Genomic DNA, 23040 nt, shown 5'->3' on the forward strand with positions numbered 1-23040 from the left:
AGCATTAGCAGAAAGTGCCACTGGGTCTTTCATAACTGTTAGGAAACAGGATGTTGAGCTCAATGTTTCATTCAAATTACAGCTCCCCAGCAGCATGCTGAACCACTCCAACACCATGCTGTGGTTCAGCTCTGACTCAGATGTGGAGGTGCCATTTGCTGAATCACCTCCACCACTTCCTGCAGCAAAGATTATTTAGAGGTTTCTCTACCAACTTCACTAATTCTAGCACACACAGACCAGTCATGATAAATTCTGGAGGAAAATGTAACTAATTTGTATATGTTAAAATGATCCTGTAATGGTAAATCACAGAAAATACAAAATTATTTCTTCGCATTTACTTCTTAAAATATAAATTCGTACCACCAAGGTAAAACTTCCCTTGATTTTTTTAATCAGCTGAGTCTAACCCACATTGCCCTGCTGCCCTCTTTGCTGTTTGAAAGCTGCAGACATACACAGAAACTTTTACTTTTCATGGACAGCTATGTGGAGGTGGTCCTTTGTGTACTCTAATGCATAGGTTCAGGTTCTGATACCTTTTAGGGTCCAAATTCATGGATCAGATTACCATTAAGCTAGTTACCAATACATAACAAAAAGGTAATTTCTTTTCCAAACAGTTGATAATATATGTATATGACCAGAGATAAGAGGTGAATACAGGTAGATAGGGAGGGGGGAAAAAAATGAGTCAGCACTGATCAATATGATGACTAATGGGCAAACTGATTTCCAGATACATGACATAATGAATTTAGGTGTGTCCTAAAAGATACATAGCAGATGTGTAATAGAATGAATCTAAAGTGAGAAGGCATTAAGAGAAATTACAAGAAAGTTAAGTTGGTTCTTACCTACAGGCTACTCATATTTAATGATTAATTTTAAAAGACTACGCATAATTGAGTACAGTATAACATGAAGGTAGAATAGTTTTGAACTGGGGGTTAAGATGGGTGCTTATGGAGTAGGCTCTACCCTACCTACCACAGAACTTGGTGCTACACATTCACAGAAAAAAAATCACAGAAAAGTTAGGGGTTGGAAGGGACCTCAAAAGATCATTGAATGCAACCCCCCTGCCAGAGCAGGGTCACCTACAGCAGGTCACATGGAAACATGTTCAGGTGGGCTTTGAATGTCTCCAGCAAAGGAGACTCCACACCCTCCCGGGGCAGCCTGTGCCAGTGCTCTGTCACCCTCACAGTGAAAAAAATTCTCCTCATCTTCATATGGAACATCCTATGCTCAAGTTAACACCTGTTGCCTCTTGTCTGTAGCAAGACAAACCTCTTTTAGGGCACGGCGCTCCGAGGTCCAACCAGGTGTTCCAGGAGAAACTCACGAACGGTGCTCTGAGGGCTGACCAGCCTGGACCAGTGCTACTGCTCCGAAGGTGATCTCCCTCTGGCTTCCTCAGGTGTGAGCTTTATTGGCCCCCTAATCCTGCTCATGCGCAGTAGGGGCCCACCCTAATCAGGCACAGGTGGGCTTAACAAGGTCATGCCCACTACCTGGCAATTAGTGCCACCTGGTTGCCTCATTTCACTACACTTGTCCTGTCATTGGACATAATTGAGAAGAGCCTGGCACCATCCTGGCTGTCTCCCTTTACATACTTACAAACATTGATGAGGTCACCCCTGATTCTCCGCTTCGCCAAGCTGAAGAGACCCAGCTCCCTCAGCCTTTCCTCATAAGGGAGATGTTCCACTCCCTTCATCATCTTGGAGGCTCCGCACTGGACTCTTGCAAGCAGTTCCCTGTCCTTCTTGAACTGAGGGTCCCAGAACTGGACACAATATTCCACAATGTGGCCTCACCAGGGCAGAGTAGAGGAGGAGGAGAACCTCTCTTGACCTGATAACCACCCCCCTTCTAATGCACCCCAGGATGCCATTGGCCTTCTTGGCCACAAGGGCACATTGTTGGCTCATGGTCATCCTTCCATCCACCAGCACCCCCAGTTCCCTTTCCCCTTCACAACTCTCCAATAGCTCAGTCTCCAGTCTGTACTGGTTCTCGGGGCAGTTCCTACCCAGGTGTAAGACTTTACACTTGCCCTTGTTGTAATTCACTGAATGATCAGAGCCTTCTTTTCTCCAGCCTGAACAACCTCAGCTCCCTCAACCTGTCTTCGTAGGAGAGGTGCTGCAGTGCCCTGATCATTTTCATGGCCCTCCTCTGGACCCACTCCATCAGATCCATGTCCTTCTGGTGTTGAGGGCTCTAGAGCTGGATGCAGTACTCCAGATGAGGTCTTACCAGAGCAGAGTAAAGTTGCAGATTCACCTGGGTGCACCCCTCCAGTTCATCCAGTTCCTTCTGGATGACATCCTGTTCCTATGGCTTATTGACAATACCACTCAGCTTGGTGTCATCTACAAAGTTGCTGATGGTGCACTTGATCCCATTGTCTGTATCGTTGATAAAAATACTAAACAGTACAGGTCCCAGTACAGACCCCTGAGGGACACCATTTGTCACTGGTCTCCATCTGGACTTCAAGTTATCAACCACTACCCTCTAGATGTGACCACTCAGCCAATTATCCTCTAAACAGTCTGTACATTAAATACATACCTCTCCAGTTTGGTGAGTAGGATATTGTGGGGAACCGTGTCAAATGCCTTGCAGATATTCAGATAGATCACACCGATAGGTTGTCCCTTGTCCACTGATGTAGTTACCCTATCATGGAAAGCCACTAGGCCCATCAGGCAGGATTTACCCCTTGTGAAGCCATGCTGGCTATCTTGGCTCACCTTCCTGTCCTCCGTGTGCCTTATCAGACCTTCTACAAGAAACTGTTCCATGATCTTCTCAGGCACAGAGGTGAGGCTGACAGGTCAGTAGTTTCCAGGGTCCTCCTTACTACCCTGTTTTAAAATGGGTGTAACATGTCCCTTCTTCAAGTCACTAGGGACTTCACCTGACTGCCACGAATTTCCAAATATCATATAGCAGCTCGGTGACCACATCTGCCAATTCTTTGAAGACTCTGGGATGCATCTCATGATGTCCCATGGACTTAAGTATGTTCAGGCTCCTCAGGAGGTCACAAACCTGATCTTCATATACAGTGGGAGGGACTCTGCCACCCTGTTCCCCTCCTTGCATTTTTTTAACTTGGGAGCTGCTGGGGAAGAGGTTGCCAGTGAAGACTGAGGAAAAAAAGTTGTTGAGAACCTCAGCCTTCTTCTCATCTGCTGTTACTAGGTCATTGGACATGCTCTTCAGGAGGAGTATGTTTTCTTTAACCTTTTTTTTTCACTGATGTACCTATAGAAGTGATTCTTTTTATTCTTTACATGCCTTGACATGTTAAGCTCCAACTGTGCCCTGGCCTTCTTGACCTCATCCCAACACAATCGGGCAGCATCTCTATACTCTTCCAAGATATCTGTCCCTGATTGAACTGTCTGTGCAGTTTCCTCTTGCTGTTTAGTTTGACCAGCTGATCACAGCTCAGCCATGCTGGTTTCTTCCCTTCTTTATTATTGACCAAATAAATATATCTTCTTGTCATGGTATAGGCCCAGCTGGTATCAACCAGACCTCCGCTCATGCATACACACATCCCCTCCTGTGGAACAGGGAGGAGAAAATCGACCCAAAAGTTTGTTAATCGAGACAGGGACAGGGAGGTTTTCATTCTTCAATTACAGTAACAGACAAAAACCAGACAAGTTCAACTTCGGAAAGGAAAAAAAACCCAAACTAACATACAAAGAGAAAGATAAACCATGGCCAGATCTTAATACCTTCTCTCCCCCCCCATCCCTCTTCTTCCTGGGCCTCACTCCTGCCTCCCCCTCAGCAGCAGGGAGGGACATGGAATAGGGGATTAGGGTCAGTTCACCACACGCTGTTTATGCCACTTTCCTCCTCAGGGGGAGGACTCCTCACATTCTTCCTCTGCTCCAACATGGAGTCCCTCTCACGGGAGAGAGTCCTTCACAAACCCCTCCGACATGAGTCCCTCCCATGAGGTGCAGCTCTTCAGGCACAGACTGCTCCAGCCTGGGCCGCCCACAGTGTCACAGTCTGATTCTGGAACAGTCGCCTCCTCTGGCACGGGGTCCTTCACAGCTGCAGATCCACATCCATGAATCCTTTTCTCTGATCCTGCAGAAGGCTGCTTCTTCTCATCTGCCCACCTGTGATACTTTAACGGCCACAAATCCACATTTACCCCACCATGGTCCATCAAGGACTGTTTCACCATACTTCTTCAGGGACTGCTCCATTGTGCTTCTCCATAGGTTGCAGAGGGCAGCTTGGAACATCTCACCACGGGCTGCGGGGAAATCTCTGCTCAGACACCTTTCCCCCTCCTTCTTCATGGACCTTGGTGTCTATTCTCTGTCACTGTTCTCTCATCTCCCCTTCTCCTCTGTTCTGCAGGTCTCGCTCTTTATATTTTTGCATCCAGCTTCCCATATCTGCTTGGTGCTAGGCAGAGGTGGGACCAGGATTGAAGCCGGGGGATCTTCCATCAGCTTCTCAAAGGAACCATCCCTGTGACCCACCCCTCCACTGCCAAAACACCACTGCACTAACCCAAGACACCTCTAATATGTTCCTGATAAAAAGTAGAAAAATCCACTGCTGGATCATTACAAACACAAAATCACAGTAAGCAGATAGCATCTAATTAGTAGCTGTACTTTAAATTATGCAAATTCTCTACAAACTTTAAGTAGTTTCTCTCAAGTAGCTTTTCAAGTACTGAACTTTTGTAATAAATTCTGTAATCCGTCAGTATTTCTGCTTCATAACTGTATCACCCAGGACCACAAACCCTTCTTCAGTCCTAAAAGAAATTACTTGCAGCTAGCCCTGAGCTGTTTCTGAGCTTTGCTTAGTACTTGCCCTTGAAAGCCCCAGATTTTACGACATGATCTTCTAACACAAATACCACTGAGGTAAAAAGTGGAATGCCTTTGAGGCCTTATTTTCCAGCAGACACAGAAGACAAATATTATGTAAGAATATAACATAAAAACAGCCCTACTGAGTCAGACCAATAGTTATTAGACCAGTATCCCATCTCCAACAGTAGCTAGTAACAGATGACTAGTAAGAGTATAAAAAGAGTTATCACGTAGTGAAATATCCCTGAAATACTTCTGAAGTCTTTAACAAACCTGCTCCTGAATCCCTTTTACTTGTTATTTATGTTTTTTCTTAACAGACCGTAAGTCCACACAGAATTCAATATGCAGAAGCATCATCAATGCAGATAGTTGTACAATGTGTAACTGCACTTTTTGCTCTGTTTTTCTGCTGACCATTCTTTATCTGCATGCTTGGTTAACTGAGCTCTGAAGTGACATTCCAGTGGAACTGCCACTTGTCGTGTATCATGGTCAATTAGAACTTAAGCAATGTCTATAGGCACAGTCAGATATTGTACTCTGCTGCACAGAAACATCAAACAAATATTAAAGAGAGATTGTGGGGTGTTTAAAAAGACAATGAGTGCATAGCAAGTATAGATATGGAAAATATACCGAAAACCAGGACAATTTTTAAATAATAAGCAAGATATACAAACTACCAACTCTCACTGGAATTATTTTGCAAAAGTTTTTTCTACTTTCTAAATAGCTTCTAGTACAATCTGATTAAAAATTAAAGTAGCACAGAGACATAATGAAACAAAGACTGTGATCGAGTTTGTTCTGTTTTCTCATGACTTACTTTGATCTGAGCAAGGAAATCACCAACTTTCAGAAGTTTTTCACTGTAATACCACTCCGGCAGTCTAGGCTTATATTTGATCCAAATATTAAACAAAGTATTTGCTCTAAAAAAGATAGAGGAGAAAGGGCTTCAGTTTAAACTGGCAGCAGACCTGCTATAACAAGTAAACAAATCAGGAAAACTGCAAACTGTGAAGACACCTTTCTTCCAAATTTATTTGAACCTCTATGTATTTCAAAACAAGTGATCATTAAAACTGGATTTAACAGGCAGCCGAGGATGGTTTTGGGTTTCATTTCTGTCACCAGTTTTTATCACACATTTAAAATAGGATGAATTTTCTCCTGTGTAAATTCTTATTAAAATATCTTAGTATTAATTCCCTCGCATTATTCAAACATGGTCAGAAGGGGAAAATCTGTCCCACCATTCAGCTACTATTTGAGAGGTCCTCTTCGAAAAAACAATTTTATATTTTATAGAAACTCAATGCATTACAATTCAGAGCAATTCTTAGACTGGAAGCTACAATGGGTAAGAACAGGAAAAAAGATTTCAAATAGCAATTCATGTCCAGCAGCAGCAAATTTGGGAACTGGTAGCCATGGAATAAACCATAAAGCTATATAGCATTTAGAGCTATGGTATCTATAGCTATATAGCTCATGGTATGTACAAGCTATACCATGAATCACAAAAGAAAAAAGCCATTAGAAAGCCTCTAGCATGAACTGCATTTGGCATGAAATGTTCAGGAATTTTAGGTCATAAAGGGTAGTATACAGACACATTAGTTAAAATAGAAAGGATTTTATGGCAATAGCTGCAATGCCCTTGTTACTTTTGCCTATTATTCTATCCACAGTTGTCATCAAGGATGACTTTGTGTAACAAATCAGTTATTTGGCTGAACCAGCAAGCCTCCCATAAATGGTGACTCCAAGCAGTTTGCCTTCTGTACAGAGAGACTGACTGGCATGCCAGTATTATAGCCCCAGTGCCTGCTGTTTGATAGTGCCCTCAGAAGTACAACTTTCCCATCTTAGACTTCTTTAAAAAAGCTACATTCAAACTGAAAAACAGTAATTGAGCAGGCAGACTGATAATAAGCATGGGGATTTTTCAGAAAAGAATTCTGTTACCGAATTATTAATAGTATTGACAGTGTTCACACAGTGCCAGGCTTATCTTACATTTATTCTCTTAACAAATTGCTTGTACAGAAACCTCAGCAAAGAGTGCCTGTGAAACCACAATGGCTAAATTATTCATAGTTAGCTATTTATGAGGACAGAAAGCCACTCCAGAAACATTAATTAGTCTTTGAAAATAAGCTTCTAACCGAATTCTCACATGTAAACCTTATGCTTACTGATATGAGATATCTGGAACTTCTCAAACTCTTAAAAGAGTGATGGTAGCCAAGAATGCAAGATGCTTTCTTAAGTGGTTTTTTGACATTCGGGAATGTGGGATCCATTCTCACAGTCTCCCAGACAGACCTTAATTTAAGCAAAGAAGACTTCCAACAAAGAAAAATGCAGCAAGTAACACCAATGTTTCCACACAGAAAGCTGTGAGCCACCTTCACATTTCAAGGTGAAGCAGATGGTTGTACGAGAAACTTGTCAACATGATCTTTACATCAAAGAATTACAACTGTCATGGTCCTCCTTTTTTTTTTTCTTTTTTTTTTCTTTTTTCTAGAAGTATCACCTCAGCACAATTCTCAGTTCTTGAAAGGAAACAGCAAAGAAATAACTAGGACATTCTAGAAGTGTATCCTAAAGGAAAAATGCAATAACAGCACAAACTAGGCCAAAAAGCAACAATCTGAATAAAATGTTCTTAAGAAGAGCACCTTCCATATAGAGAATGAGTCTATCCTAGTCCATTCATAACTGATCAACAGCCTGGGTGACTACTGATTTCTTAAACTGAGAATAGTATCCCACTCCAGTTATCAGGGATAAATCTGCAAAGAGGCTCCAAAGGAAAGGAATCTCTCCAGGCATCTGAGCAACATTCTCTTGGGCTATCATGGGAAAAATCTTAGGAAAAAACTTCCAGAACCCAAAAGGTTTGATGGATGCTACCTGGGCAGGGGAGAGGTTGGGGAGAGGGGAAGAAAGGGGAAGAAAAACCCTAATTATCGGGTTGTAAGGCAATAAAGTAAATGACAGTAAGAATATTGATAAAACTCTGGAAGGTAAGACTGATAAGCTTCTTTAAGACTGATTAGCTGTTAAATCCCCAGTTGAAGGTCTTTTTCACTTCTTGTTTTGAATGCTCATATTAACATATGAGATTCTTAAATGTAATAAGTAACAAAGCTTAATAAATTAGTGATAAATCTGACTAGGCTTTCAACTTCAATGGGAAGATTAAGGTAAACTGTATCTGCTAAGATGCGATGACTAATGAGTTCATGACACAGGAATGTTTGTCACAGACAAAGGCAGAGAGTGAGATACTTCCCTAACAGCTCATCAGCCTTTATTTCAAACAGGCTGTAGGACACCAGAATAACAAGCTAAGCAAGTGACTTCTCAAAAAAAGACCAGGTTGTCAGAGGTCAGAGGTGAAGTTTCTTCATTTCCAACCACTTTGTGAATGGGGAAAAAAAAAAAAAAATCACAATGGCCTACCCATGAAAGTGTGCACAAGGTAAGGCCACGTGGCTATATTTGGAGGCAGATAGCAAAGGATACCACAGATAGCAAAGGATTCTCTGATATTGATCAAAAGAAATCTTATTAAATAAGAGTGCCTAAGCCATACAATATGAGATAAAATTAAAAGTTCAAGGTAATCCTTTAATGGTACCACATCCAAGAAAAATGGGATAAAACAACTTCTTGTTTAGTTGAGGGAAAAATACTTTTGATTGCTACTTCTGATTGGAAACCTTTGTGATTCCAGTACAGAGCAGGATCTCAGTAATTTTTGCTTCTTACATTAGAACATTGAATGTGCCTAAATTATGGCCTTACAGTTGACTTATCAATACAAAAGGCTGTCAGCACTAGAGGAATGAAGCTGACAATTTATTTTTTTTATCTAAATAGAACATAGTTGCCATGTGGAATCTGGTCTTCTTGCTCCTCTAATAACAGAAACATTTTGACCTTGACACATGCCAGGAAAACCAGCTTGACAAATGACACAGTAAGAAGTCTTTAGAGCATTTAGGAAAGCACCTGTATGAAATAGCCATTACCTTCAGAAATTGTTAGGAACAATGAGACTAATGCTGGTTTGCAAGCAGCACACACTCCTATTTCAACTTATAAAAAAATGACAGGCAAAGGAAAAACAGCCTAAAAATTCGTAATCACAAATATGTATCTACAATTTTGCTAGATGCCTGAACATATGCTAACAATGAGAATTCCAATCTTCTACCTCTGTACTGCCCCTGTACAAATGCCAGAGGAAGAATACTGGGGGACGCAGAACTATTGGGAGCTTCGTGTTACACGGTGTTGTCAATGACCTGGAATTTTGGTATGGATCATGACTAACAGTGGCTTCTGGGATCAAGAACCAGGCAGTGTCACTTCTTATCTCCATGATCAATGCAGCAGAATCCATTGGATGAGAAAATGCTCTCATGCCTACTGAGTTATCTGTGGACATGGGACACATTTACAGAATACCTGTATGAAGAAGACAGAGCCTACTCAGATCAAAACATTACAGAGGGTTAAGTAAAGCAAAGCCTGGAGACACTGTTCACAAGAACTGATAAATTGGCATGACACTGCAAACAGACCAGACTCAGCATTCCCAACTCCTAACCAGAAGATACAATTAATGTGGAGAAGATACAATGAATGTATTCTTATCAGCAATTTTGGTGGTATCTGAAGCAGCTGGTGTTCCTTCTTCTAAGGTGCCTTGAGGGATTAACTTTCAAAATAATACAGGTCAGCTAAAGCAAAAACCCAATGGCTTAAAAATAGCAAAGCACTGAAATGGGCTGCTGAAGCCATACAAAAAACCAGCACAGAGATTTAAAACACTGAGGGCAAAAAGCCCGGAGACTGATACCTGCTTGATAGATCTAGGCCTAGACATGAGGATGGACACGACACATAAACAAATTAGAAATCCTGATGGCTTTGAAAAGGAAGGATCTCCAGTGCAGACCAATGCCACCCTGCAGAATCTGAGCACCTCCTGGAAATGTATACTGCTCTTTCAGAGAAGGGGCATTTATGGACTACATCTGGGAAAGTCCTGGGAGAAATACATAAGGGTAGAAGCTGCACCTAAGTGATAAGCTAACCACCCTGAAATCTAACTCCTATGCTGTTTTTGAATCAGGTTTTAATCACCTGGTAAATTTAGAATAGAACACTGCTGAGATAAAAGGACAGAAAATCAACCATTTACCTTAAAAGCAGCAGCTGATATTTTCTATCTTAATGTACCTAAAGGCAGCAGGGAGAGCTACATGAGAAATGCACAGTCTATAACAGACATATGAATGCACCATGAATCATACGCTGACTCCAGTTGCTCTCTCTTAACTGCATTGCAAAATCTAGATTTATGCATGCCCACAGACATGCATGTATGTGAGCAAACAAATGTGCACAATCACACTTGCCATATGCTCTGCCTGCATCTACGTGTATAAAAATATACCAGCGTAGACATACGCACAAAAAAGAGCTGTGTGGCGTTATCCTCATGTAGCCCCACTGTGAGTGCATCTCTCGGAGGCACGTACATTCCCACATCCCTTCAGCCTCGCACGCAGCAGCAGCAGCAGCAGCACATCCTGGTGGGCTGCCAGTTGCTCCAGCACGGGGAAGGGATTTTCCTACCAGGCAGCTCCGATACAGCCGGCAGTGGTGCTGCCAACCGCATCGCAATACCTTGTGTTTTTTCTCTAAAGCGTGAACTTCTAGGAAGTGGTGGGAAAGGCAGTGCGCAGATTTTTGAGGGCTCTGAATTTAAAAGGGAAAGGAAAAAGAGAGAGGAAAAAAAAGAGGGAAAGAGAAAGGGGAAGGGGAAGGGAAAGGGAATGGGAAAGGGAAAGGGGAAGGGAAAGGGAATGGGAAAGGGAAAGGGAAAGGGAAAGGGAAAGGGAAAGGGAAAAGGGAAAGGGAAAGGGAAAGGGAAAGGGAAAGGGAAAAGGGAAAGGGAAAGGGAAAGGGAAAAGGGAAAAGGGAAAGGGAAAGGGAAAGGGAGAGGGAAAGGGAAACGGAAACGGAAAGGGAAAAAGGAAAGGGAAAAAGGAAAGGGAAAAGGGAAAGGGAAAGGGAAAAGGGGAAAGGGAAAGGGAAAAAGGAAAGGGAAAAGGGAAAGGGAAAGGGAAAAAGGAAAGGGAAAAGGGAAAGGGAAAGGGAAAAGGGGAAAGGGCCAGGAAGAGTGGGAGGGAAGGAGCTCCCTGGCCTGCAGGATGCGAAGAGGAAACTCGGAAAGAGCCCGGAGGACACCACGGAGGAGTCCGGAAAGCGGCATGAAAAGCCCCGGTGGGGCGGTGAAGGGGAATGGGCTGAAGGAACAGAGCGAAGAAAGCGGGCAAAGGTGGAGGAAGCGGGGTTTGGGGCAGGGGCAGGCGGAAACGACCAGAGGCTCCCGGAGCGGGTGTCGGAGTGGGTGTCAACGCAGGGAGGGCAGGGGGGCGGTGGCGCAGCCCCTACCCGCGGCGGTGCAGGTCGTGGTGCTGCTGCTTGTCCTCCCCCGCGCTTCCCAGCCACTGAAGGAAGCCCAGGACGTCCCGCACCTCGGTCTCGAATCTGTCTATCACCGGGTTGCCCGGCGCCACGTCCCCGAAGAAAGAGGCCGGCAAGGGCTGCGGGACCGAAGAGGGGAGAGGCGGCCCGGTGGGCTCCGCCATTCTGCGGCCCGGCCCCGGCGGTAACGCGCCTGAGTCTCCAGGCAACGGCCTCGGGCAACGGCCCCGCGGGGCTGGCGGAGGCGGTGGCGGGCGAAGGGGGGGGAATAGGACGGGGCTGAGGCTCTGAGAGCTCCGCACTCAACCCCCACCCTCTCCAGGAGGCACGGTATCTGCCTTCATCCCCCGCCGGAGGGGTCTTCGGATCGGGGGACGGGTTGTAGCCCCCGGCGAGCGAGCGAGAAGGCTCACAGAGCCAGAAAGTCCTCGCACCTCTCTCCAGCTGGTGGGAGAGTTTTTGTGGCTCCACAAAAGACTCCAGGCTGCCCAGAAGGGTGAGGAAGGAGCTTCACGGGTGCCGTACACCGTGGCGGCGGGCAGGATCATTGCTAGCAAAAGACGATGCGGTATGAAAGGTGTTTGCTGCTGGAGGATGCTTGGAAAAGGCCAGGGGGTGTCTTAGGTGAGTGCAGCTCAATCACGTATTCCACCAGGGATACCGTTTTGAACCTACTGACTCCATTAGTGAGCCTGCCTACTACTGTGCAACTACAGACATATGAAGTCTACTAACCCTCTAATATCTATTTAAAAAAAAAAAAAAAAAAAAAAAAAAGGTGACAAACTAGAAAAAAACAGACCACATCTATCAATGTTATAGGAGGCAACCATAGCAACCAGTGTCTTTTCAAGCTCTTTATAGGCATTGTGCAAAAGGGTTTTAGGAAGGATGTGAAGGAAACCAGCTATGTTGCAATGTTCATCATCATGATGAGCATAAGGGGCAGATAATAGAAAACATGAAAGTCAAAGCTTAGAAATGAACGAGGGAGCAGTGAATCCTAGCAGCCAGGGCCAGTTGGAGACAGTTTCTTGCCACTGAATGGAAAAGGATCAATAGGGAGGGAAAGCGAAAAAGTACCCCTGAAAAGTGCATAGAAGTAATTAATAGGCGGTAGTAAAGAAACTGGCCTTTGAATTAGCAGAGAGATGCAACATTGTCATGCTGAATGATTGGAACCAGAAAACAATGCATTAGCCAGAGCAATTATGTGGGAATCACTTAGATTCTATAGGGGAAAAAAAAATATATATATATATATATATATATATATATATATATATAAACTAATGTGTCTGACTCATTTTACACACTGATTTTGTATTGTTACCTGTTGTGGATCCATCACCCAACAGGTATTGTGTGACTACTGGAAGGTGTTAGCGGGAATCATTACAGGAGATTCATATGCATGAAGTTAATTCCAGCGACAATGGCTATGCGTTTAGGTGGGAGCAAGTGACTTGAGTGCAAGAGGGAGTGTGTTTCTCAGATTTCTGTGGGGGCAGTCAAAAACTGAACCTACAATAAAAGTCATGGCACAAAGGTGCTGATGCTGGAATTTAGAAAGCGCTGGGTACAGCGACAAATTTTACAAGACAACTGAAATATGAGAGCTGGAGAGCTACATTTCAAGATTTTGCCTGTGCTTTGCCACACCAACCAAAGCTGTGATGGATTCCAGTTTACTAATAAACACTGGCCTCTATTGCCACTGTGAATACAGCCGGTGGCATCCATTTCAAGTCCCTGTGAAGATCTGGGCTGATTTGCCTCAGTAGATGGTGCTGTATCCCAAAGGGCTCATCTAAAGGCTCACAGGGACGTGGAGACATGCCCTAAACGAAACACCAGTGCCTAGAAACTTCAAGGGGAACTTGAGTGCCTAGAAACGAGACTGTATATCTCTAGTATTTGGCTAGCAGATGGTGAACTGAATGACACATTAGCAGTTTGAATTAGTGTTTCAGCCACACAAACAAACTGAGTCAAAGAAATCAGTAAAAGAATGAGAGGCTAGCAGTTTTCTCAAAGGGAAGATAACAGAACTATGTAAAGATAAAGCTTTAAGCACTGGGAAGTTAACCAAGGTGTAGCTGATCAGACAGCTCAGTCTAAAATTCCTGGGCTAGAGTTCGACAGCACCCAACTACACACACTCCTTCCTAGTGGAGGTTTAATGCAGTTCTGACCCCTCTACCTCATGGTAGAAAGCCATGGAGAACCATAGCAAGGAGCTACACCACAGCAAGCGTGATGGCATCTATGTTATTTCAGTTTTGCATGTTTACAGTATTGATTCTTACTTTACTGTTCTGGAGGAGACTCAAATTTACCCTTCAGATAGTCGTAACATTTAATACGTCCAACATTAAGAGGTCCAAAAGTCAAAAAGGCTTAAAGATAAATGAATAAAACATTTTAACTTCAGAGGGAATTATATATGCTGATTCTTCAGAATATAAATTCTTCAGCATGCATAATCTGATGTTTATAGGGAAAAGCTTGGTGTATTCAAAGCTATAAGAGGTGATGGGTATTGAAGTTGAAACCAGGACAGGAGAATTTCCTTTAAAAACGGACTATACGTATCAGTACCTGTTTGACTTGGAATGTTTATAGTAATTCTTTGAATCACATACGTCCCTACATCCTAAAAAAAAATGTGATTTGTTGATTGAAAGGCTAATGATTTATTCATCATTAGCAGGTGAACATTTAGATAGTAATCTGACTTACAGTAAAATTAAGGAGAAATTAAGAGATATCATGGTGAGCTGGCACAGACAGAGTGCCAAGAAATGGAATTGAGGTAAATCCACTGACCCAAGCAGAGAGGCTGTAACAACCTGTGATATAACACGACCAGCCTGGACAGAAGGAAGCTGCCTCAGAAACACAAGGACCCATAAAGAGTTAACTTTCTAAAAACACATATAGGAAATGTCTGCTCTCATGGCTATAGGGCCAAGGGTGTGCCTGAGTCAGAAAGGGTAATAATAATTTTGCTGCTAACTCATGAAGCTGCTTGCTTACTGCTCAGGTGTCAGTTCCACTTGTGTGAACAGTCGCTGTTACTAAGAGCAAACAGGGGTGGAAACACTTGTGTGATCCCAGCAGAGCTGGGCAGGAAGAACACCAAGTGGGATCAGGGTACAGGGGCTGAGGTCATGTCTGCCAAGCCCTATTTAGAACATCAGTTGGAAGTTTGTGTCTTATAAATAATTCTGAGATGCATGTTCAGATACCTTCCTGGGATGCTTCTAGCAAACGTAGACCTTTATTGGTGTCTGTATTTATGGTGTCTGTAGATTTTGCTGTGTGATACTCAGGCTCAAAAGGCAGTCATAGATGCAGTGTCACCAGACTTCTGCAAGGTAACTTGAGAGTTCCTGGGGATGAAAGAAAGTAAATTGTGTCATGTTTTCACTGGTGATTATAGGAAAAAAAAAGGCTAATGAAGGCATAGCATAGGACTTGAAAATATGTTTAATGTATTTATGGACTAGCATAATCAGAACTGGGATCTCTGCATTTACTCTTCTTGCAGTGTGCCCGCCTGGTTGCAAGTGCCAGTGAGAATCAACAGTTCTCGCCCTTTGAGTAGGAGTGCATTGTTTGAGCTAAAAACCAGAAGTAACTCCAGAGAAAGCAGCAGTGGCAGGTATGTGCTGATTCTTATGGAGAAATTCAGTTTGTGACTTAGGCGAGGAAAACAAAGTCAAGGAAAAAATGTCTTAAATGACAGTGCAGCATTTTCTATTCACATATTCACATGGAATAGGGGAGTCACATACAATACAGAAGAATAGCACTAGGTTGCCTGGTAAAGGTCCTTAAAAAGCCATCACGTAGCTGGAAGACATGAACTAAATTGCTGAATGCCAGGACTACACTTTATAAAATGTGGTGAAGTCATCCTGGGGGAGGAAAAAGGGAAGAACTTGTACTAAACCCACAAGAGGCAAGACACTTGCTGGAATCAATGTACTTTTCAAATAAGTAACTGTACAGGAAGGTTATTTGAGGTGCAGGAGACATAGAAGTTTATTGCTGTCACAATCTGTGGCACTTGTCTATACCTACAACTGATGAGACACATACAGGAATACAGGGCTTTTATGGGTAGCTATGAGGGATTATACTCTCATCATTTCCTTCCTGTCCTTCTTCCCTCCATGTTCTAGGGCTTGGTTGGAAGAGCTTCTTGTGGCTTATTGATAGTGAGTGTCTTTAGATTCAGATGTCTTACTTAAATCTGCTTTTACATAGAGAATTTGTGGATTTCTAGCCTTATCTAAGGGCTTCCTGCTCCCTTTCAATGGAAAAGCTAGTGATGAGATGAGAGAGACACTGTCATAATTTGATAGCATTTTTATGTTTTGCTGTACCATGAAGAAACATGTCCTGAATTAGGAAGGTACATGCCTGACTGCAAACATAGGGAGATGTGGAAAGATGGTGGAAAGGGCTATTTAGGAAACAATCCAGGTAACTTTTCAAACAAAGCAGCAGATTGTGGCCTTTACTGAGATGATAACACATATTTGTGGAGTATTCCAGCACTGTTCCTGTCACTGAGCAGTACAAAAATTCTGTCAAACAATGGAATAGTCTCTGAACTCTGGAACATACTTTAGAAAAGCAGCTGAAGCATGTGAATCTTTTGACAAGCAATTGATGGTCTTTTAAGATATGCTGAAAGCAGATCTGGGACAGTTTCAAGGCAACTCAGTGCTAAGAGAAGGAGAATGCTAAGTTTTTACTTGAAAACAGTTCTTGGCTTCCTTTCTGATCTAGCGTGTCAGTGTAGTAAGATGAAGGGAAAAGATCAGCACGAAAAAGAACTGCAGTGACTAAGAACTGTGCAACTGCCAGGTTCTTGCAGAGCTACATTTGAGTTTGGGGTGACAGTTGTCACTGTGTTTTGGTTGTATCATATGAAAGGGTTCAATGCCAGATTCTAAAGATGAAGTGTAATCTTTCAAGGTTATAATACAAAAGTAACATTTTTGTTTTAATGCGAGTGTGAATGCTCACAACAATGTGAACATTTTATCATTAGGGAAATATTCTTAGGCATATAGATGAATTGCAGTTGATTTGCAGAAAATGCATTATATGAGAGATTTTGTTCAGTCAGTTTTTTTCCCCCAAAGAAAGTGGAGGAATATGTAATATTTGTGAGATTTGACTCACCCACTCAGGCTGTATTGTTATCCATTGAGTGGGTTCACCAGTCTTTGAGGAGGGAGATGCAGCAAGTATTTTATATATCTGCCTGAGTTGGTAAGATATTTAAACTGAAACACAACAGATTCTGAGATCTGCTTTATGGACTTCAATACCTAAGGTAGCAGCTGGACACACCAGAGTCCATTAGTGACTTTGCAAAAGATGAAGCTATTGCTTCAATGATATACTTTTTCCAAAATTCCTGTTATTTTCTTTATTTGTTGACAATATGCTTTATTCCAGTTTATAAGTACATTTGACTCAAGTAGAAATCAACTGATATAGTTTATTTTGGAAAAGCTCCAGGGACCTGCACATATTTCTTCTGAGGATGTACTAATTTTGGTTCACTAGGTAGACTATGGAAGTAAAATTCTTGTGTCAATCAAAGATCTTGTCTCAAATCTCAGGAAGCTGTAGGGGTTCTTCTAATGAAGAAGCTATGCCTAGGGCTAGTTTAGAGCAATAGCTTCAAAGTCTTGCACAATAGATCACTTCCAATCATGAAAAGGTGAAAGTCTGAACAAGATTTTTAGTGATGTGCATGAAAGCTGCATCTTAGAAACAAGGAAAACACAGAACAACTAGCTGAATGTAGAAAAACCTGGAGAGAGGCCTCAGCTAAAAACAGTATCTAATTTATTGAGCAGAGAGACAGGCAGAGTAACTATATATTCTATGGACTGTGAGAAAATAAGTAGCAGAGATGGAGCACAGAAATGAAAGAAATTAATTCTCTTTTAGCTGTATTGAGCTTATGCTGATTGCTTTGTATCTAGTAGTTAACTGATTTTGTTAAAAAAAGTTACATGTTTTAAAATCATCAGGCATTTTCCTCATTCACGAGGATTCTCAAGGCAAAGTTTAAATGAGAGGAAGTGTAGCCTATTCCAAGAAATAAATTACTTCTTTAGACCTTCCCAAATCTCTCACGAAGCTAAATTCAAGAGTGCACTTTTATTCATATTCTCCTGATGCACATTTGCTGTTATAATTCTGAGCAGCTACATATGCTGTAGATAGAAATCATCTTGGGGAAATAACACTATTGTTTGTATATATAACTTCTGAGCAGCCAACTGAATCTCTATCATAACACTTTCTCTCTTATGCATTTGGTCTGGGAATACTCACAGGATCAAAATAGACACTTCTAGGAATTAACCATTGGCCACAAACAAAGGGAGACCTAAAATAACCTGGTGATGACCTCCAGTATTTTTAGTTTAATGCATCTGTTCAAGCCATTTCTTGCTATATTACAGTATTAATTTTGATATTTTGGCATCATTGCTTCCATTTCCCATTGTTATTATCTTCTCACTCCCCAGCGTTATTTGTCTCCAAAATCCAAGTATCTGCTGATTGAGGTTTGGCCAATCAGCTGAAAGAAATTGTTTCAGGCAATAGTCTGAACTTGGACAAGGAGATTTAGCAGCTTGGAAGTCAGTAGTAGAAAATTATGCAATGTAGAAGAGTAGTTATTTGTCAATTTTGAAACCTTGCTTATTCAAGGAAGCAGAAAAAAATCTTTGTCTTCTCATAGTTATTTGTATATTTGAATACTGTTTTTTTATTATTTTGTATAATTATATTTTCTATGTTATTCTTTGTAATGACACATAACATTCTGAGATTTTGATTTATATTACTATATTATCTTGGTATATACTATTTCTAATAATATATGCAATTATGTCAATGTGAGCTTGTCACTCAGTACTTTAGAATTTTAGAAAATTAATGTTTAAGAACAAGAAATTGTTTTCCATTCTGCACACAGGTAGGAAGGTTATCGTCTGGTTTCTAGAATAGGGGAACTTGGGCATATTTGCTTTATTTCATTTTAAGTAAAAAAGAAAATAATTTCTTTTTAGAGTAACTGGTGCTGTTGCCTGATCATATTTTATGAAATAAAAACTATCCAGCAATGGAATTATGTGTTTATCAGTATATCTGTACAAATGCAGCTACTGGATCATGAAATCTGTAGTAGGGCTGTAGGAAAAGCTACATCAAGAAGTGCAATGACACTAAAGAAGAGTAAATAGTTGTTAGAAGGAAGTTTGAAATCCCAGACTTGCAACCAGCTGGTAACAAGAATGGGGAGAAGTTCCAGGTGTTTCCTGCAGGGATTCTCACTTCTTTTAGTGGTAAACCACTGATTGCCACTGATATGTCAGCCCACAGAAATTGAGAGGGGAAGTTCAAGCCAATATGGTTGAAGTAAGCCTTCCTTTAGCCTTTTTTCCTTAAGACTTTAAAGGACAGAACATTATTTTCAGTATTAGTTCCAAAAGGAATAGTAGTATGTAAATGCTTAATGGGAGAGGAGAGCCTTTATTAAATTCAAAAAAATTTTACTCTTGCTGGTGTTTGGTCCTGACTTTTATATTCAGTGTGGCAAGTGATTTATAGTTTTCACTGCAGTAAGTTTGAAATAGCATTTACTTCTACATCTCCTTCTAGCTAGCTAGCTGCATGTTAGCTATGCATTTTTATTATTATTTCTAGTCAATGCCTAGGAGTTTTTCTGGTTTTATTTTATTCAGATTGTCTTTTAGCTAGAAGTTTTGGCCAGGGATTATATTTAACAACAGTTAGTCAACCTTAAAAATACTTCAGAATTTTATACTACTTTATTTAAATTACATTAAATGTCCAGAGTAACTTGGAAACACTGTTTTTTAGTCAAAATAAGATAATTTAATCCTTCTTTCTCAGACTGAAGGACCCTCCACAAAACTGTAAACATACCTCTCTTAGGAGGCGACTAAGTGAAGTTTATTAGCTGAACATTTGAACTTCTCCCTGATTCATAGAGAACGTGGATAGAGAGTATTTCAGGACTGAGCTGGACTCATTCATGTAAAACTTCAGGCAGAAAGCTCTCTCTTTTGGGCTGAATATAAAGGAATGCAGAGAAAGGGAAGCAGTAAAAGATACACACCGATACAAAATAATAAAACAATAACAAAATAAAGGTCTTGGCTATTTGTAATTCAATAAAGTTTAGCTTGTGTGCCCTAACATGCACTTTCATCTAGCATCAGAGTGTAACAAAGATAAAAACAAATAAAACTGTATCAGCAAGTAATCTGTAATACAAGTAATATGTTGATAACCACTATTTAAGAAACAGTGATACGATTTCTTGAAAGTTATACAAGTGAAGAAGCCTCCAATCATCTTATTGATTTGAGATCTTATACATACACTTTGTCAAGTCAGTTTTCGATACACCTATCATAGGTTTTTAGAGAAAAAACACACTTGCATATCTGTCATTTTATTATAGTCGTAAACTGCCAAGTTGAAAACTTCCCATTCTCCAAAGATGACTCCAATCTCATGAAATTAGCCTCTGACAAATATATCATCAGTAGCATCAGTACATGCCTTTCTGGTCAGGGTACTATAAGTTTGTTCTTTACATTTTTTAATTTCATCCAAGAGATACCCTAAATAAAACTGTAAATTTTACCCTGTTGTCCCCCAGTTTTTCAAATTAGAAAGATCAAACTATTGCCTTTTCTCTGCATTATGGCGCTTTAGGAAAACTAGAAATTGCTAACAGAACTTTACCATTCTTAATTGATGCAATAATAGAAAGTGTGTAGACCTTGGACACACAAATATAGATGAAGCTTTGGTAGCAAGCTTTGAGAATTTTGCTAAAATACTTCCATGTGGACATATGGCTCTTCATCTGTTAGATATGGATATATTAAAATGCCTATTTTATACATGGTAGATGTACTTTGTATATTCTGCTATGTCTATTACTTTTAGGAACAAAACCACAGTATTTACCTTTGTTAAATCAAAGTAACTGAGCTAGATTTTATTCTATCTTCTGTATTTATAGCACAAGAATTGATTAATAAAGTACCCCTAAAGGATTAAATTTTCTTATGTTTTTCCTGTATAATCCCATTATAAAACTGATGATTCCCTAGAGAAGGTAGACATGACTCCACTGAAACTAAGCATTATACATCCATCTGAGTGTCACCGTTTAGGCCCAGCCAGTAACCTAAATATAATCTAAGAATCAGAAATATTGTCACTAGGTATCAAGCATGAATTGAAAAAAAAAACCAAAACAAGCTAATTTGTAGATCTGAGACTATGAATGACTACATCTACATTAGTAATTTGTTTGTGACCAAGAGTGCACTTTTGAAGCATCCCCAGCTCCTGCACTTGTTTCATGTTATGGAGTGATCTCGAGTGCAAGGTTGAACTCCTGAATAGAACTAAGCTGAAATGTGTGCTCCACAAGCACATCTGACATCCTCCAGATGGTACTGGAGATTCAGTCTCTAGGAACAGACTAGATTGGGCCCCAAGTAAAACTCTAAAAATGTGCATTATGTGAACATTTGGTCCCTGGGACTAATTATTTCACAGTACAGATCTGCTCCGTTTGCACTGCTTTCCTTGTTAGCGTAGCCATAGCCATTAGCCTTTGCTAATTAGGAAACAAAATTTTTTGAAGTGTTATGAAAAACAATTATGCCATTTCTGGAGAGTTGCTTTTTAAAATGTCTATACTTGAAGAAAAAGCCTTCTAAGAAACTACTGCTACCTCCACTTTTTTTTGCAGAGAGAGGACAGAGAAACTAGAAGTTTTATGCCACAAGCTAAACATGATTTCTTCTCGCAAAACTCCCTCTTCTGTCTGTCTTAAAGAGCTAGGGAGATTTTCAGTGTCTCCTCAGTGACACTGACACAGAAGGTAAAACTGCAGTGATTAGAAATAACCTGTCAGTGTATTACATATAGTACCATATCTGTTCCAAGGTTAACATTTACAAATATGGCCTGTGCCTGCTGGCTTGTAGTTTATCTCATTACTTATATAATAAAAAAGGACCACATTGCTAAGCTCTGCTACAAAAGTGTTCTCTAGCTCTGGCATTACAAATTCCTTTTCTTTAGATCTTTGGTTTATTTCCTTAATATAAAAATCCTAATGCATCATGTACTTTCCTAGGAGCCTCCATGTTGCTTAGGGTACACTCCATAGGCCAACTACATATAAATGCTGCCCCTAACCGAGAGACCTCTTGTCTGGTAGTGTCAGTAGGCAGGCAGCAGATCAGTCACAGACCAGAAGGTTCAGTGTGATGTCTCTATTCATGCTGGTTTACTATAGTAATTTGCAGGGACTGAGAGAATAGAGAGATTACCCTTATCCGAGCTGCAGACGTCCATGTTTTCTCTAGAGAACCTGTAAAAATTTCTTCAAAACACATACCATGAAGAAAGTCTGAGAAAATGTCTATCCTACTGTACTACTGCTTCTGCTGTTCTTTCAGACATCTCAGCAATACCCACCTAGTCCTCAATCAGCAACATGTGTACTCCAAAGAAGATGCTTCTCCTCTGTGACTTTTCAGCACCTTTATCATCAATAATTCCATAGAGCCTGATAGTTCAGGGACAAATAAAATTGGTGTGTTTCCAGGGAAGCATAAGAAGAAAAGGAAATTAGTTTGCCAGTGCCATAATCCCAATTTCTGTGAGAGGTCAGATGACTCTGCTGCTGGTCCTGATCTGACGTTAGAGGCAGCATCTGAGCCAGCTCTGAACAGGCTTAGCTACTTGGCACTGTGCTGTGTGGAAATACCAAAACAATGTAATTACAGCAGAAGGACGTACCAGAACAGTCTGTCTCTGAAGTTAGTGCATCAGGGACCATGCTGTGTATTTCTGATAGGGTGCTACTTTGCATAGTGTGGGTGCACATTTAGTGGCCAGGATTCGTAGCGCCACAGGTACACAAAGTGAAGGATCTGGGAACATAAATATATGGAGATGGCAAGGTGGGAGAGACTGTTGCTTGTGGGATGCAGAAAGCGACTGCAATTTGCCTTGGAAAGCTCAAAGGCTGTAAGATGTGGCCTCTAGCGTTGAGGGAGAAGTAACTGTAAGAGATGACAGTACAACTTCTGTTGTAGTTGTACAGGATGGAAAAGAACATACAAGTGTTATTTTTTTTTGGGGGGGAAGAAGTGGAAAGAGCCCAGAGAGAATCTAGAAATCCATAGGAAGCACTGGGCAAGAAAGCAAAGATATAGCAGAGGTGAAGGGGAGGAGTCACAAAGAAAAGCAGAGCATAGGTAAGGAAAATGGGCCACAGAATCCTAAGCGCCCAAGAATATGGCGTCACTAGCAAGTGTGTCACTTTTTGTCTTTGGAAAAGCATTTGCACCATTTAGAAATAAAAATGAAGATTTTCAGCAGAGGTTTGGGGCTAAAGTTATTGTTCCTACCATTTCCGTTATGTAAGATGTTTCCTGGAGAAGCAATTGGAGTAGAAATTAGAGAGTGGGAGTGCTGAATGGGAAGGTGAGGGGGTCAGGCAGATCTACAGAGAGCAGGTGGAGCT

At 41.2% G+C, this 23040-nt stretch overlaps 2 protein-coding genes across 2 annotated transcripts in view; one reads left to right on the forward strand and one right to left on the reverse strand.

Annotated features, from left to right (window-relative positions):
* Positions 1–11612, reverse strand: part of CFAP54 (cilia and flagella associated protein 54) — a 108517-nt gene extending 96905 nt beyond the window's left edge. Inside the window, exons 1-2 of the mRNA XM_071764486.1 lie at positions 11373–11612; positions 5713–5818 (exon numbers count right to left, since the gene is read on the reverse strand). Of these exons, the coding sequence (XP_071620587.1) occupies positions 5713–5818; positions 11373–11569 (303 nt within the window). The 5' untranslated portion in view covers positions 11570–11612. The remainder of the gene's footprint in view (positions 1–5712; positions 5819–11372) is intronic.
* Positions 11613–11727: 115 nt separating this feature from the next.
* Positions 11728–23040, forward strand: part of CDK17 (cyclin dependent kinase 17) — a 113166-nt gene continuing 101853 nt past the window's right edge. Inside the window, exons 1-2 of the mRNA XM_071764463.1 lie at positions 11728–11852; positions 14959–15072. The gene's annotated coding sequence lies outside the window, so the exon portion shown is untranslated. The remainder of the gene's footprint in view (positions 11853–14958; positions 15073–23040) is intronic.

This window comes from Heliangelus exortis, chromosome 1, assembly GCF_036169615.1.
Source record: "Heliangelus exortis chromosome 1, bHelExo1.hap1, whole genome shotgun sequence".
Classification (NCBI taxonomy): domain Eukaryota; kingdom Metazoa; phylum Chordata; class Aves; order Apodiformes; family Trochilidae; genus Heliangelus; species Heliangelus exortis.